This window comes from Schistocerca serialis, chromosome 5 (assembly GCF_023864345.2).
Source record: "Schistocerca serialis cubense isolate TAMUIC-IGC-003099 chromosome 5, iqSchSeri2.2, whole genome shotgun sequence".
NCBI classification, from domain to species: Eukaryota; Metazoa; Arthropoda; class Insecta; order Orthoptera; family Acrididae; genus Schistocerca; species Schistocerca serialis.
Window position 1 is genome coordinate 288,913,305 of NC_064642.1, and position 15,952 is coordinate 288,929,256.

Sequence of the window (15,952 nt, forward strand, 5' to 3'; positions counted from 1 at the left end):
AGATACATAGAGTTTTTCTTATTGTCTGTAATTAACCCACAAAGTTATGACATAAAATGTAAAATATGCCAACAGTCCAAAACAAATCCTGTATCTGTGAATAGATAATATGTAATTAAACTCTGAAGAAATAATATTCCAGTTATTTGCCATTTAACCCTTTCAGACCTGGCATCCAATATACTGGACACTGACTTTTATACACATTTTATAAAAGTAAACGATTTCACACACCATTGAAACCCAGTTGCCTGTTTACTGGACATCTCTAGCATTAAGTTCCATATATCTTGGTGCCCTCTATTGCTGGAACTATGTACTACATCTAAAAACAATCAAGATGGCAGACCCACTGCGAAATGCTCCAGGTAAGTCATATTTATGTGTCAAATACTGCAGTATATACGTTTTCTGGTGCTCAAAAAAATATACTGGGTAAGAGTCTTCTGTAGAGATTGCGTTTAACGTAAGAGATGTGGGATTATGAACATAATTGAGCGATTATGGCACTAAATTACGTCGTCCAAAATTTTGGACATCATAATTCGGCTGTAATATTTTTTTGCTAATAAGCTGCTGTGAAAGCATTGATATACTGGTTGTTTTCAACCTACTGCTGTCTTATAATGTTCTTCCAGTTAATGTTGCATTTCTCTTTGGATTCATAGCATAATATATTAGCTAATAAATTATTTTATATGTGGTATCCAGTAATTAGCTTTTATGTTATGTAGTTTTCATCTGTTTGCTAAAACTCAGTTTTTGTTTGTAGATCACAGGAAGGTATACAACACAACAAATCCAAATCACATCAAGAAGATCCTAGACCTCTTAGCAGCAGGAGATGTTTCTGATATCGATATCGATGACGAAGATCATCTTGAAAATATTCCAGGCACTGTTTCCACAACTCCAAGGATAGGAAGTGAGAAAATGACAGCGAACTATGATTTTTTGGTGACACAATTTGAATTCACAGAAGATGCAGTGGAGGTAGCATCAGTTCATAATGATCTAGAAGGTGATGAAGAGCCTCATGAGCTATCTGTACTGGCAGAGACTGTATGTAATAGTGAACTAGAATATGACTATCTCACTAGCAAAGAAGAAAAAAGTATAGACGTCACCCTTGGTCACCTCCTCCTATTCATTTTGAGAATCAGTGCTATATTGATCAAGAAATTGAAGCAGAATCTGTCTGTTACTTTAATAAATATGTAACAGTACAAGAATGGGAAATGTTTTTGAGAAACACAAATATATAAGTATTACAGTCTGGTTATACAAATTTCAAACAAACTAACCCAGATGAAATAAAAGCACTCATTGGCCTGCATATGGTGATAGGAAACTTGAAATTTCCTCGAGTGAGACTTTACTGGGACAAGTTTGTTGGAATAGGTTTATTCTTAGATTCTATGACTAGATATAGGTTTTTCCAGTTGCAAAATGCTCTGCATATTGTCAACAATTTGGAACGCCCTGAAAAATCAAATGACAAATTGTATAAAGTTCGACCTTTGTACAATTCCTTTAGAAGAAGGTGTGTAGAAGTCTATATTGAAGAATCTTTATGTGTTGATGAACAGATGGTTCCAATCAAAGATCAACTTTCAATCAAGCAGTATGTGAAAGGCAAGCCGTGTCCTTGGGGAATTAAAATATTTGTTTTGGCTGGAAGATCTGGTGTTGCTAATGACTTCCTAATATATCAGTGTAGTGCGACTGAGCATGATGAACGGAATAAGAAACTATTCAGTTCAGGTGCATCTGTTGTTCTCCATTTGTGTGACAGAATAAAAAGTGAAGGACACAAACTATATTTTGATAATTACTTCTCTTCTTATCAACTTATTCAAGTACTAAAACACAGAAAAATTTTTGCTGCTGGAACAGTTCGAGTAAACAGGTTTTTTTCTCCTACGTTGATAAATGACAAAGATATCAGAAAGAAGGAGAGACGATTTTCTGACCAGGTTGTCAGTAGAGACAACGTAGTCCTGACAAAGTGGCTTGATAACAGAACTGTGGTATTGGGTTCACATTTTGTTGGAATAGGTAAAGATGACACTGTTGGATGATGGGACAAAACCTCAATATCATACATAAAAATCAGGCATCCTGAAGTTGTTAAATTGTACAATGAATCAATGGGTGGTGTAGACTTTTTGATCAGCTGATTGGACTGTACAGAATCTTTATTACATCCAGAAAATGGACTCTAAGAATGCTGATGTGTGCTGTTGATTTTGCATTGGTCAACAGCTGGTTAGAATATCGAAAACACTGTTCAGTGAAAAAAATTCAAGACAGTAAAGTACTTGACTTATTGCATTTGCAAATGAGTGTAGCTGAAAGCCTTGTGAGAGCAAGGACAAACACAAAGAGAAGGAGAGGTAGGCCAGGCAGTGAAGAAGCTGGAAAAGAGGCTGAACAGAAAAGATCCAGAGCAGAGAGACGACCAGAATCAAATGTACAATATGATGGTATTAACCATCTCCCAGTGGTAGATCAATGCAAAGATGGAGGTACATGGAAAAACACACCATGTCAAGGGAAACCAGAAATAATCTGTTCAAAATGCGAATACACCTTTGCCTAAAAAAAGATGCAAATTGCTTTGTGCCCTTTCATACACAGTGAATGTAAAGAAAACTGTCTTCTGTAAGTGTTCAACTTATTTCTGTTCTGTAAATCATAATACCAGTAGTTAAAATTAATGATATAACATATAGATTCCTGTATTTTGTAAAAAAATTCCACTCTTGAAAAGATTTTGCACAATAAAATTGCTGTATAATTTGTAACTACTGACTTCTTATTTCACATTACCAACACCTCCGAGACCCAATGTCCAATTTATTGGACAACATTGTATTTTTAAATCAAGTATGACACATTGAAATTTTGCTCGAATATACAATAAATAGGTCCATTTGGACACGATAAAGGGGGAAAAAAAATTTTCTATTTTTAAAATAATTCAGGACTGGAGGGGTTAAACATTTAAGTGAACAGTAGGCCTACCTCACGTTAACAACCTACCTGCGTGATGCAGAATTGCAAACTACCATAGTTAATTCCAAAATATTTAAAAATTAACCATTTTGAAGTGAACTTTATTAACAATATCAGCTATTGGTCAACAGTTAGCAGTAACAGTTTTATTTATAACTATTTCAGAGACTAATTTCAATTAAGTCATTAACTTTTGAAATTAACAAAAAGAATTAACATATTTTGTTAATTTCAAAACATTTTGTACATGAAGAATTTCATTTTCTCATACAAAGATATGACTGATAGTGACATTTTTTCTCCTTTTCCTTCATGATTCTTTATTTCCATAATCTGCAAGTATTCTGTAAGCTGAAACTAAATCCAGATAAGATAACTTGCAAGGGAATTCTGTGTCCTATGCATGGGGGGAATTTATTATTTTAAACATTCATAGAAGACAGAGTAAGCCCCACACTACATCAAGTTATAGCACATCACAAACTGTTTCAAGAAAAAGCTGTTAAGGTACTTAGCACAATCTACAACTGATTAAGAAATAACTAAGCAACTCCTTAAAATAAAAAAGATCAGTAATATGAAGTGCTATATAGATGATAAACCTATATAATGAGGCAAAAAGTATGTAATGAAGCAACAGACTGAAGTAGTTGTTCAGGAATAGAATTTTACCCTTAATGAGTTCAAATGTTAGATGTAAAATATAAGATCAAATGTCAAATTTATTAATGACACAATTAAGTTTTTGAGGTTGAATATCAGATCTGTAACAGCAACTGACCATCTGCTTGTTGAAAAGAATGCAAACAGTGTATTTAGTTGGTATGTAAGAGATTTAACAAACACAATGGAAAATAAAATTGTATGTACAGGAAAGTTGCAATGCTAGAAAACTGCAGTAAAATGCAAGAAGAGCTGCTAAGAATCTACAGGACACTTCACATATGCAATGATCAGCAAAGTATCATGTGGAATGGCATAACAGCTGAGGAAGGGGTGTAGCTCTCTCATTTCCATATTTCACAATCAGTTCTATTGAGGAAATGATGCTATAATGTCAAAAATCTCTTTTTATTTACATATGACAAGCTATAATGGCTTAAAAACTGAATGCATTGTAGATCAGATTACTGAAAGGAAATGATGAAACTGTTCAACTAAACAAATCACATTAACAAAGAATAGCACACAAAAAATGGAACAATTCTACCTGATAGCTAGGGGATTAAAATACTGTTAATATTCTTTAAATTATTTAAAGCTACTACTCACTGTTAAATAAGGTCAATGTCTTTCTTAATACTTGCCTTCCCACGAGTATGCACCAGGTGCACCAATCAGCAACTTTGAGCCATTCTGCAATTTGAAAAGATAATGAAAATGAATTCTTAAATAAAGTAAGTAGACAGGAACATCTATTTGTTTTTGACATAATCTCTTTTCATGAGATTTGTTTTTGACATAATGTCTTTTCATGACACAATCATCACCAGTTTTGGTTCACATTGGTCATGAGTGGGATTTGGAGAGGATCATGACCACCTTCACAAAGAAAATTCAAGCAAAAGCATTTTTAACAGTTTCCAAATTTCACAGTTAACTAAGGTAACATGAAAACTAAATTGTTTTGAATGTGACTAGGCATTACAGAAATTGCAAGCTAGGCACATATTCACAGGTTGATTGTATCTGCTGTCAAAAACAAATCTGGTGTGATTCACAAGTCCACAAATAGGAACAACAAATCATGGGAAGTTAGTACGGAAAAAAAGGTCTGAAACATACATCATCCTCAGTATTTACGTGCCTGCATAGCTATACTCTGCAGAAATATGTTCACAACAGTAGTACTTACAAAATGTCAATAATGATGCAATTTCATATTGTGAAAGTTGTAAGAGATTCTCACTATTAAGGTTCTTAAATCAATTGCATGATGTGTGTTCTTCCAAATTTTTGAAAGAATATCTTTCAAATACTGTATTTTTAGAATTGCAGTTTCTTGGTCCTTGTAATAAAGCAATGTACTGAACACTGGATTAAGCAAATTAGAATAACAATTAATACATTTTGTTGCTATTACCATTCAAATCATAGGCATCTTTTGTACACTAAAAGTGAGCATGATTGCAATTTCACATTTAGTTGTCCAGTAGTACTTGCTGTTGATTTATGTGAACCATTTGATTTTGGGATAAAATTATGTAAACATTGATTAATGTCAATATTAAGAGAGAGGATTACCGATGAGAGGAGAAGAATAAGATGTACTTGTAGATTTAAGTTTAAAATGTACGTTACAAACAAAGATAAATTTAAATATTTTTGTAGAATAAAGAAGAAGAAATTGAAAAGAAGATTTGAAGGGGAAGGCAGGTGGCCTTGGACTTATAGTAAGTAAATAAGAAAGGTGGGTCAATAGGGGCATCCTGAGAAGGGTATCATTATGGACTTGTTGATGCTACTGGCATGACATGTTTAAAATGAAATGCCAAAAGCTTATACTAGCCAGAGACTGGCAACAACTTCCAAATTATAAAGAAAAGTAACATAATGAAGTTACCAATTTTATTTGGAGGGAACTGTTTTTGAATAGACTTGTTAGTCAGTTGAACTTGCATTGTTTTATGTAAGGTGGCTATAGAATACTTATTTATGAACACCCCACTTAAACACACGTGCATTAATTATGCATTCACTATGAGAACTGTTTCCTTTCTTAGTGTTTCCCTTATCTTCCACAGAATCATGGCATACTGTACCACAATCTTTTTATTCAATATGGCAAAAGAACTGATAAACACAGGTATCATCATTTTATTGTGAATTGCAGTGTGATATCTTTTTTAGAAGTTAGCAATGAATTGTTGATGAGGGAAAGAATAGGCAATGTAGTAGACTAGAAGCATAATTTATTACATGCTAATATTAATATTAAAATTAACAATAATTATGTATCTTTGTACCTGTATAAATAACAGTATGGAAGACTAATATTATTTTGTAAGAAGTAACTTAATGGCATGGAGTGGTAGTTAAAATAATATACATCCAATATTAACAAAGAGATAGAAGGGCTGGCCAGTACTTACCTCAGCTCAGTACAGCCGATAGATACACATAAAACAGAACTGAAAATTTACATTCCTAGCTTTCGGAACTTTTTTCCTTCATCAGGGAGGAGAGAGGGGAAAAAAGGGAAGAAGGGAAAGTGGATTCAGTTACTCACAACCCAGGTTATGAAGCAACAGGGAAAGGTAAACAGGGAGGGTAGCAAGGATGGAGGCATGGTTGTCAGAGGGAAGCCAAAGATATTCTACTGTAAGTACTGTGCCAGCTTCAAACCAAAGAGGATGCATACAGAAGTAAAGAGGTATATAGTATAAAGATAAACACAACTATGTAGGATGAAAAGATGCGTGAATGGCTAAAGAGGAAAGGGAAAGAGGAGAAGACTGAAGAGTGAATGGGAGTGAGGTGGTTTAACGTAGGTTCAGTCCAGGGGGATGGCGGGATGAAAGGATGTGTTGGAGTGCAAGTTCCCATCTCCGCAGTTCAGAGGGACTGGTGTTGGGTGGGAGAAGCCAAATGGCACATACGGTGTAGCAGGTTCCTAGGTCCCTAGAATTATGCTGGAGGGCATGCTCCGCTACTGGGTATTGGGCATCTCCTAGGCGGACAGTTCGTCTGTGTCCGTTCATGCGCTCAGCCAGTTTGGTTGTTGTCATGCCGATGTAAAAGGCTGTGCAGTGCAGGCATGTCAGTTGATAAATGACATGTGTGGTTTCACACGTAGCCCTGCCTTGAATTGTGTATGTTTTACCAGTAGCGGGGCTGGAGTAGGTGGTTGTGGGGGGATGCATGGGGCAGGTTTTGCAGCGGGGTCGGTTACAGGGGTAGGAACCGCTGGGTAGAGAAGGTAGTCTGGGAATATTGTAGGGTTTAACAAGGATGTTACGGAGGTTAGGGGGGCGACGAAAGGCAACTCTGGGTGGTGTGGGGAGAATTTTGTCAAGGGATGATCTCATTTCAGGGGTTGACTTGAGAAAGTCATATCCCTGGCGGAGTAATTTGTTGATGTTTTCGAGGCCAGGATAATATTGGGTGACAAGGGGGATGCTTCTGTGTGGTCTGGGGGTAGGAACATTGTTGTTGGACGGGGAGGAATGTATTGCTCGGGATATCTGTTTGTGGACAAGGTCTGCAGGATAGTTGCGGGAGAGGAAAGCACTGGTCAGGTTATTGGTGTAGTTGTTGAGGGATTCGTCACTGGAGCAGATACGTTTGCCACGAATACCTAGGCTGTAGGGAAGGGAGCGTTTGATGTGGAAAGGATGGCAGCTATCAAAGTGAAGCTACTGTTGTTTGTTTGTGGGTTTGATATGGACAGAGGTGTGGATGTGAGCTTCAACAAGATGAAGGTCAACATCCAGGAAGGTGGCTTGGGTTTTGGAGAAGGACCAGGTGAAATTCAGATTCGAAAAGGAGTTGAGGTTATGGAGGAAATTAAGGAGTGTTTCTTCACCATGAGTCCAGACCACAAAGATGTCATCTATAAACCTATACCAGGCCAGGGGAAGCAGCTGTTGGGTCTTCAGGAAAGCCTCCTCCATGCGGCCCATGAAGAGGTTGGCATAGGAGGGAGCCATCCTGGTTCCCATGGCCGTTCCCCTGATTTGTTTGTAGGTCTGGCCTTCAAAAGTGAAGTAATTATGGGTGAGGATGAAGTTGGTAAGTGTGATAAGGAACGAGGTTTTTGGAAGATCTTCGGGTGGGCGTTGGGAGAGGTAGTGCTCAAGGGCAGAGAGACCATGGGTACGTGGGATGTTTGTGTAAAGGGATGTAGCATCTATGGTCACAAGAAAGGTTTCAGGTGGGAGAGGAGTGGGAATGGATTTGAGGCGTTCTAGGAAGTGGTTTGTGTCTTTGATGTAGGATGGGAGTCTGCGGGTGATAGGTTGTAGGTGCTGATCTACCAGAGCTATCCCTCACAAACACCAACCAGACCTACAAACAAATCAGGGGAACGGCCATGGGAACCAGGATGGCTCCCTCCTATGCCAACCTCTTCATGGGCCGCATGGAGGAGGCTTTCCTGAAGACCCAACAGCTGCTTCCCCTGGCCTGGTATAGGTTTATAGATGACATCTTTGTGGTCTGGACTCATGGTGAAGAAACACTCCTTAATTTCCTCCATAACCTCAACTCCTTTTCGAATCTGAATTTCACCTGGTCCTTCTCCAAAACCCAAGCCACCTTCCTGGATGTTGACCTTCATCTTGTTGAAGCTCACATCCACACCTCTGTCCATATCAAACCCACAAACAAACAACAGTAGCTTCACTTTGATAGCTGCCATCCTTTCCACATCAAACGCTCCCTTCCCTACAGCCTAGGTATTCGTGGCAAACGTATCTGCTCCAGTGACGAATCCCTCAACAACTACACCAATAACCTGACCAGTGCTTTCCTCTCCCGCAACTATCCTGCAGACCTTGTCCACAAACAGATATCCCGAGCAATACATTCCTCCCCGTCCAACAACAATGTTCCTACCCCCAGACCACACAGAAGCATCCCCCTTGTCACCCAATATTATCCTGGCCTCGAAAACATCAACAAATTACTCCGCCAGGGATATGACTTTCTCAAGTCAACCCCTGAAATGAGATCATCCCTTGACAAAATTCTCCCCACACCACCCAGAGTTGCCTTTCGTCGCCCCCCTAACCTCCGTAACATCCTTGTTAAACCCTACAATATTCCCAGACTACCTTCTCTACCCAGCGGTTCCTACCCCTGTAACCGACCCCGCTGCAAAACCTGCCCCATGCATCCCCCCACAACCACCTACTCCAGCCCCGCTACTGGTAAAACATACACAATTCAAGGCAGGGCTACGTGTGAAACCACACATGTCATTTATCAACTGACATGCCTGCACTGCACAGCCTTTTACATCGGCATGACAACAACCAAACTGGCTGAGCGCATGAACGGACACAGACGAACTGTCCGCCTAGGAGATGCCCAATACCCAGTAGCGGAGCATGCCCTCCAGCATAATTCTAGGGACCTAGGAACCTGCTACACCGTATGTGCCATTTGGCTTCTCCCACCCAACACCAGTCCCTCTGAACTGCGGAGATGGGAACTTGCACTCCAACACATCCTTTCATCCCGCCATCCCCCTGGACTGAACCTACGTTAAACCACCTCACTCCCATTCACTCTTCAGTCTTCTCCTCTTTCCCTTTCCTCTTTAGCCATTCACGCATCTTTTCATCCTACATAGTTGTGTTTATCTTTATACTATATACCTCTTTACTTCTGTATGCATCCTCTTTGGTTTGAAGCTGGCACAGTACTTACAGTAGAATATCTTTGGCTTCCCTCTGACAACCATGCCTCCATCCTTGCTACCCTCCCTGTTTACCTTTCCCTGTTGCTTCATAACCTGGGTTGTGAGTAACTGAATCCACTTTCCCTTCTTCCCTTTTTTCCCCTCTCTCCTCCCTGATGAAGGAAAAAAGTTCCGAAAGCTAGGAATGTAAATTTTCAGTTCTGTTTTATGTGTATCTATCGGCTGTACTGAGCTGAGGTAAGTACTGGCCAGCCCCTCTATCTCTTTGTTAGTATTTGTTTCACATCTTATATGAGATTTTCCATTAATCATATACATCCAATATATATATTTTATAGTTGCTAGCTAAAGTGGTCTAGATGGGTACTTAGTAAATGGACACAAGGTCAAACCAGGTGAGTAATAACAGTACAAATGTCCAATGTAAAAAAAAGTATAGAAGGAGGCATAAATTTTACACAGGATGCTGTGCTGCAACATATATAGCAAGAAATGAAGTAGGATAGGTGTGCCACGGAAGGAGAACTTTCACCTGTAGATATGGGAAAAATATGATTATAGGGAAAGAATCTCTGTGAAGGAAGGCAAAAAAGTGTGAAATAGAAAAAGCATGCCTGAGGAAAGAGTTGTATGATGTTGGTGAAATAGAGGAAATATATGTACATCTGAGGAAATAATTGTGTAACATAATTTCAGTAAGAACTAAATAGTAATATTTTTGGCACTTACTCCAGATTTGTGCAACAAAAAAATATATGTCTAAAAGACAAAGGTGTTAAGTGATAAAAGTCATAGGAAGCTTTAAGGTTTCTAAATACTCAGAATGTAATTCCATCCATATGGTTATTAAGACAAAACATTAAACTATTATGGAAGGATAAGGCAATACGAATATTTTGTTTTCTCATCAAAAGCACGTTTTTAAAAAAAAGTCTTCCTGTAGTTATGCTATGAAAGAACATTGTACAAACTTTACTGTAGGATCATTAGGAGTCAAAAATCATAATAATAAAGCAGTAGTAGGTGAAAGGAGTACAGGCACATTAAAACAATTATGCTGTACTAGACATTAATGCTCAAATACTTATCATGTTAAGATAATGTTTTGTGTAAATGTAAAGGCACTTTCCTTCAATTAGAATTGAGCCACCACTGTATTGTTAATCATGACAAAACATCCAGAAGAGCAAAATTAGAATCATGTTACACTAATCACACAAAAATGTTAATTAATTTTATAACATATTAGTAATTATTGAGATTTATTAAAATATTTTATGGATAATATAATAGGATAGCAAAATGACAGGAAGTTGACACAAGAATTAAGAAAAATAGCTTTAGTCACCATGAGATCATTCATTTAACAGTAAGTGAATGGAATTTGGTGTTACACACTACTCCAGCAATGTGATGTATGTCCTTATCACACACAGTTCATAGATAGAGACTCGAGATCATTCATCTAAAAAGACCCAGGATCATTCATCTAACAGTAAGTGAATGGAATTTGGCATTGCACACCACTCCAGCATAGTGATATGTATCCTTATCAGGTGCAGCTTGTAGTTAAAGGATTTGTGGTGGAACTGCTCGGACTGTATTTTAAAATTCATTTCTCAATACATTAAGAATTTAAATTATCAGATGCATTTTCAATATTTCCAGGTGAATAATGACAGTCAAGGTTTTAAAATTGCTGATATTGAGTGATGTTTTTCGAACAGGTAGTAGTGAGTCTTGGTGCCTTGAAGTGCCAATTATCTCTATGTAGTAGAGCCTTAGGGTTGTTCCTCCTATGAAGTACAGCTCTTACAGGCCTCTTGAAGGCCCAACTCGCAGAGCCTAAGGGTGTCAAAACAACTTCCACATGATTTTCACATTCCATTGGTGACATCAGTAGGGAATTAACAGAGTGGCTGGAACTACCCCATTGAATTCCTGTCTATGTATATCTACATTATTCTTTCATGTGTCATTAATTGACATTTAGTATTAATATTTTGATAGTGTCTGAGGTAGTGTTTTGTTTCTGACATTGCAAAATCTACCCATAATAGGTCTCATTAGAGAGCACCAGAATACAGTAGCATCGTCTCCAGCTTATGTGAGATTCATGAATGAATAGAGGAAATACAATGCAAAAAATGTCCAGCTATTATCATAAACCAGTTTCTTTTATGAGTCCACAGTGTTTGAATTCTAGTAAGTTATATTTTCTTGCAAATAACTGCAGCATATCAAGGATATGAAAACAGCACAACAATAATTGAGTGTGATATTTATTAGGCAAGAGTGTGGAACGTGACCTTGAAGTATCTAAATTTTAATGAAATGGTCATAGAGCATTTTGCAGTCCGCAAGGGGAGATGAGCTGATTTCATCTACAAACAAGTGAATAAAGGTAAGCACAATGTGCATTAATAAGTGATAAGAAACACATAAATGCCTATTTGGCCTACTTTCAATTGCTTAAAAATGGATGGTAGCATGTTTTTATGCAACATCAGATTTTCCAGTAAATTAGTACAACAACTTGTACTAACATGGCGTATTTTAGCGAGATCTTTAAAGCAAATTATCATTTAAACTACATATATTTTCATAGTACATAAGCTCTACAAGGGTTGGAACTTAAATGGTGGTAACTATTTATTCACAACTGAAACAAAAGAGTTACATGTTTGCACCTGTTACTGTCCTTCAAAGCAGTCACCAGCATTGTGTAGAACCCAATGCCAGTAATGTGGAAGGTGTAGTATACCGTTAGCAGAGCCTGTTCTGTTGATGGTGCAAATGGAGCAGTCTACCACTTGTCAAATCTCTGGAACAGTGCAGAAGCGAATGCCACGAAGTGGTCCCTTCATCTTCACAATCAAATCAAAGTCACAAGGACTTAAGTCAGTGGAGTATGGTGGATGGTACAGTAGTTCCCAGTCTCACTTACCGAACAGAGCAGCCACAGCTTGTGCACCTGCACATTATCATGCAAAATGATGGGTGGGTTGCGCAGAAAGTGTTGCCGCTTCTTTCACAAAGATGGTCACAGGTGATGCTCCAAAAATGAACAGTAATACTGTGCACTGATGGTCTGCCATGGAGGAATGTAATGTGTTAGGATAACACCATTACAGTCATACATGAGAATCACCAGAACTTTCACCATACTGGGGCTCTGACACATTTTCGACTATTGCGGCAACCCATCATGATGCCATTTGTTGGATTGGCACTTCAGTTTTGGCTTGTGCAATATGGACCATGTCTCATCCAGTGTTGTGATACGTTCTAAGAAAGCCACTTCTTCACACTCATAATGCTCCAAGTGCATCTGAGCAGTATCGTAACACACCCATTTCTGCATTTCCGTCAAGTCATGCGGAACCCATCATGGTGCAATTTTTCGCAAGCCAAGGCATTCCATCATGATGCAAAGCACAGTCGTATGCGCTAATCCACTTTCATGCACGAGCTCGTGAATCACTGTCGTCAATCACTGTCCACTAATGTGGCAACAGCATGCATTTTTCTTCAGAGACGCTAAGACGACCTGCCTGATGCATGTCTACCACAGTTTGGTGACCTTTGTTGAAGGCTTTTACCCAAGGTGCCACTGATCTGTATGTTAATCCCGATTCCTCACATGCCTCTTGAAGACTTTGATGCGACCTTCATGCTGTTTGACCTCTGGCACATTCAATCTTGGTCTATCTCTGTTGTTCTTCTTTCAAAAACATAGTGACACCTGCTATGTTAGACTACTCACTCACAAGTGATTGTGTTTCCCCTGATTGTATGCATGCTGGTGACGTGGGATGGGCGAGTCCATTTGCTCGGAGCTAAGGTAGATATGTCAACAACGTGTGCTATCAATGACAATAGCAGATTCCATTGCATAGTGTCTCTGCAGCAGTGTTGCCACTATTTAAGTTCCAACCAATGTGTAAATACAAAAACCAACACATTTGGTATGCTAACTATGCAAACAAGGCAACATGGCAGCTACTCAGTTTGCTTTCCCCAGCCAATCGCAGCTTAAGACCCATAACAAGAGTTTCATCTCACAAACTTGTAAATACAGCAGACAGAAACACATAAAATGTTGAACATATCAAGTTTAGATTTGAAAACATGAAAATCATTAAGCATACAGCCAAGCAAACAGACACTGCATTAAACATGTTTCTCCACAATCCTTCTTTCAGTAGGACCTGTTGTGTTTAAGTATCAGGAAGTGTGATGTCAGATAATTAGTTCTTATCACGAAGATAACTTTTGATGTTATTTAATAGTTGATTATGGCATGGAAAGGAGATATAGTATGAAAACATTTGGCTAAAATGTGATATTCAGCCCTTCCCCTGGTATACTGGTTGTGATGACAGACTGATCTGTAGCATAGCTTGAGTTGTAGATCACTTTGGATTGATAAATGTTGCATCCACAATGGAATCTATGAGTCACTTCTTACTGACAAATAATACTTGCAAATGAAAACCAAAAATCAAGTTATCGTATAAGAAGGTATAAATACTGTGCCAGGGTGTATACCTGGACAAGGAAAAAAAATTCCCGGATTTTTCCCGCTTAAAAATACACTTTCTCCCAGGTGACAGTATATTTTCCCTTATCAAACCTTTGAATGGTTATGGTTTTATGCACAGACGTATAATTTCCCGGCACTTTAGAAAACAAAACTCAGGGAAAAAGACACGTCTTGGAAATACATTTGTTGTGCAGCAACATGTATGCTGTGTATTTTCATATTATGAAAGTATACATTGGAATTCCACCAAACACCATATGTTACTTTCCGAATCACTGAAATTGAGATTTTGATGTGCTTTTGTAGGCCGTTCATAGCTCATGTCACGTGATCTCTCCAGCCGATGAATGCGGATATTCAGAGCATAGGACACGTAATGTAGTCAGCCAACAGCAACATCACTGTTAAGTAGCACAAACACACAAACAGGGAAAGTTAATAGTTTAAATTAATATACATAGTGTTGCTACAAGAAAAGAAAAGCTTTCTCATATGATATTGTTCTCAAGCTGCAAGAGAAGCTAAGCTTTCACATGCACTGTTGATCTTTTTTGCGCATGTTACACCTTAAGATGTATCACACAAATGTACCAGTAAAATTTTTAATTATGACATAAATGTCTCATCATCAGGGTTCAAAATTCTCCTAAATGGCTCATCATCAAAGAGTTGATTTTTAAATGAGAGTCAAACGCTCTGTGATTTAATAAATTCATGGTACATTCTTCCACATAGTTCAACTTATGTAAAAGGTTATTTACTTTGAAAGTAATGCTTTTCAAACCACTATTCACAATATTTTCCTGTGACCTGTTAGAAATAGGTTCGTTTCAGCAGTTGCCAGAAAGTGCAGATAACAGGTGACACCGCGCTTGGGTAGCTATCTTGACGTAGGAAGCCCGTATGTATGTACGTGTAAAACACTGATAGGTCATACATTATGTTATAAAAGAAACAAGGCATCAGAGGATACTGCAAGAGCATCGGAATTTTGTGAACCATATTAAAATGTGCACATTTAGAGTGCATACTTAAAGTGCACATTCAAGTGTCCAGATTCCCAATGAAGTAGACCTCGACCTGATATTAAGCTTTTCAGTGTGGTTTCCAGGATGTAAATTTTCTTGGAGCACCAGTACTGTATAAAATCATGTTTGGCTCTTTACTATGGCATAATGCAATACATGCTAGAAAATGAAAATGTGCACTCAAAATGCAGCGACCAGTTGAAACTAGCCAATACTGTGGTATTAAACATTTCGTTTCAAATACATTGACTGCCTCTGCGGAAAAGGTTAACAAAAGTCAAATTTCTTTAGCAAACAGACATTCATTGTTCCGCAAGACAATTAATGCTTGAATGTCAGAAAGGGAAGTAAAATAAAATCTGAAACTAATGACATATTTTAGCCTTCTGTAATTATGTGAATGTGTTTTAATTCACTTGACAGGTCCCGGCCACATATATCCGTTTTGTTTTCATCTGACGTGACAGTAAACGAAGGGAAAACAGTAAAATCACTAAACGTAAACACGGGTCATGTGGAGACTACCCACTGTAACTCAGACTGCTCTGCACATCAGTCCTGGATCTACATTTGCGAACTGGGTCAATACTTAAAAAAATTGAATTTTCAAAATATGTTCATCTTGTAGCGCACATCTTTCTGTAAGGTCTGAAACATAAAACATATGTATTTGAGGAAATGTAAGACATATTGTTTGGTCTTAAGTATGCCAAAGTGAAGTGTCACGCCTCTTCATAAAACATTTTTCTACCGCACATCCAAACTATATTGAGGAGAGTGGAAATTAAAATGTCCTGTGGTGCCTCTCCTGCTCCCAGTCGGCCAGTTTACAGCTTGCCCCTCTTAGAAAAAAATCTCACAATTAATAGCGGATGGGATCATTTGTAATCAAGAGAACAAGAACTCTTCAGAAAATCTGAACTCTTTATTGCCTATTAGTTAATAACTTGCTGTTTTGAGTGACATAAAATTAAATATAGGATGTATAAAACCAAT

General features: G+C 38.0%; 1 protein-coding gene across 1 annotated transcript in view; it reads right to left on the reverse strand.

The window, feature by feature from the left end:
- Positions 1-15,952, reverse strand: part of LOC126481907 (integrin alpha-PS5-like) — a 553,290-nt gene that overhangs the window by 328,804 nt on the left and 208,534 nt on the right. The window contains exon 6 of the mRNA XM_050105865.1: positions 4,326-4,374. Within this exon, the coding sequence (XP_049961822.1) occupies positions 4,326-4,374 (49 nt within the window). The remainder of the gene's footprint in view (positions 1-4,325; positions 4,375-15,952) is intronic.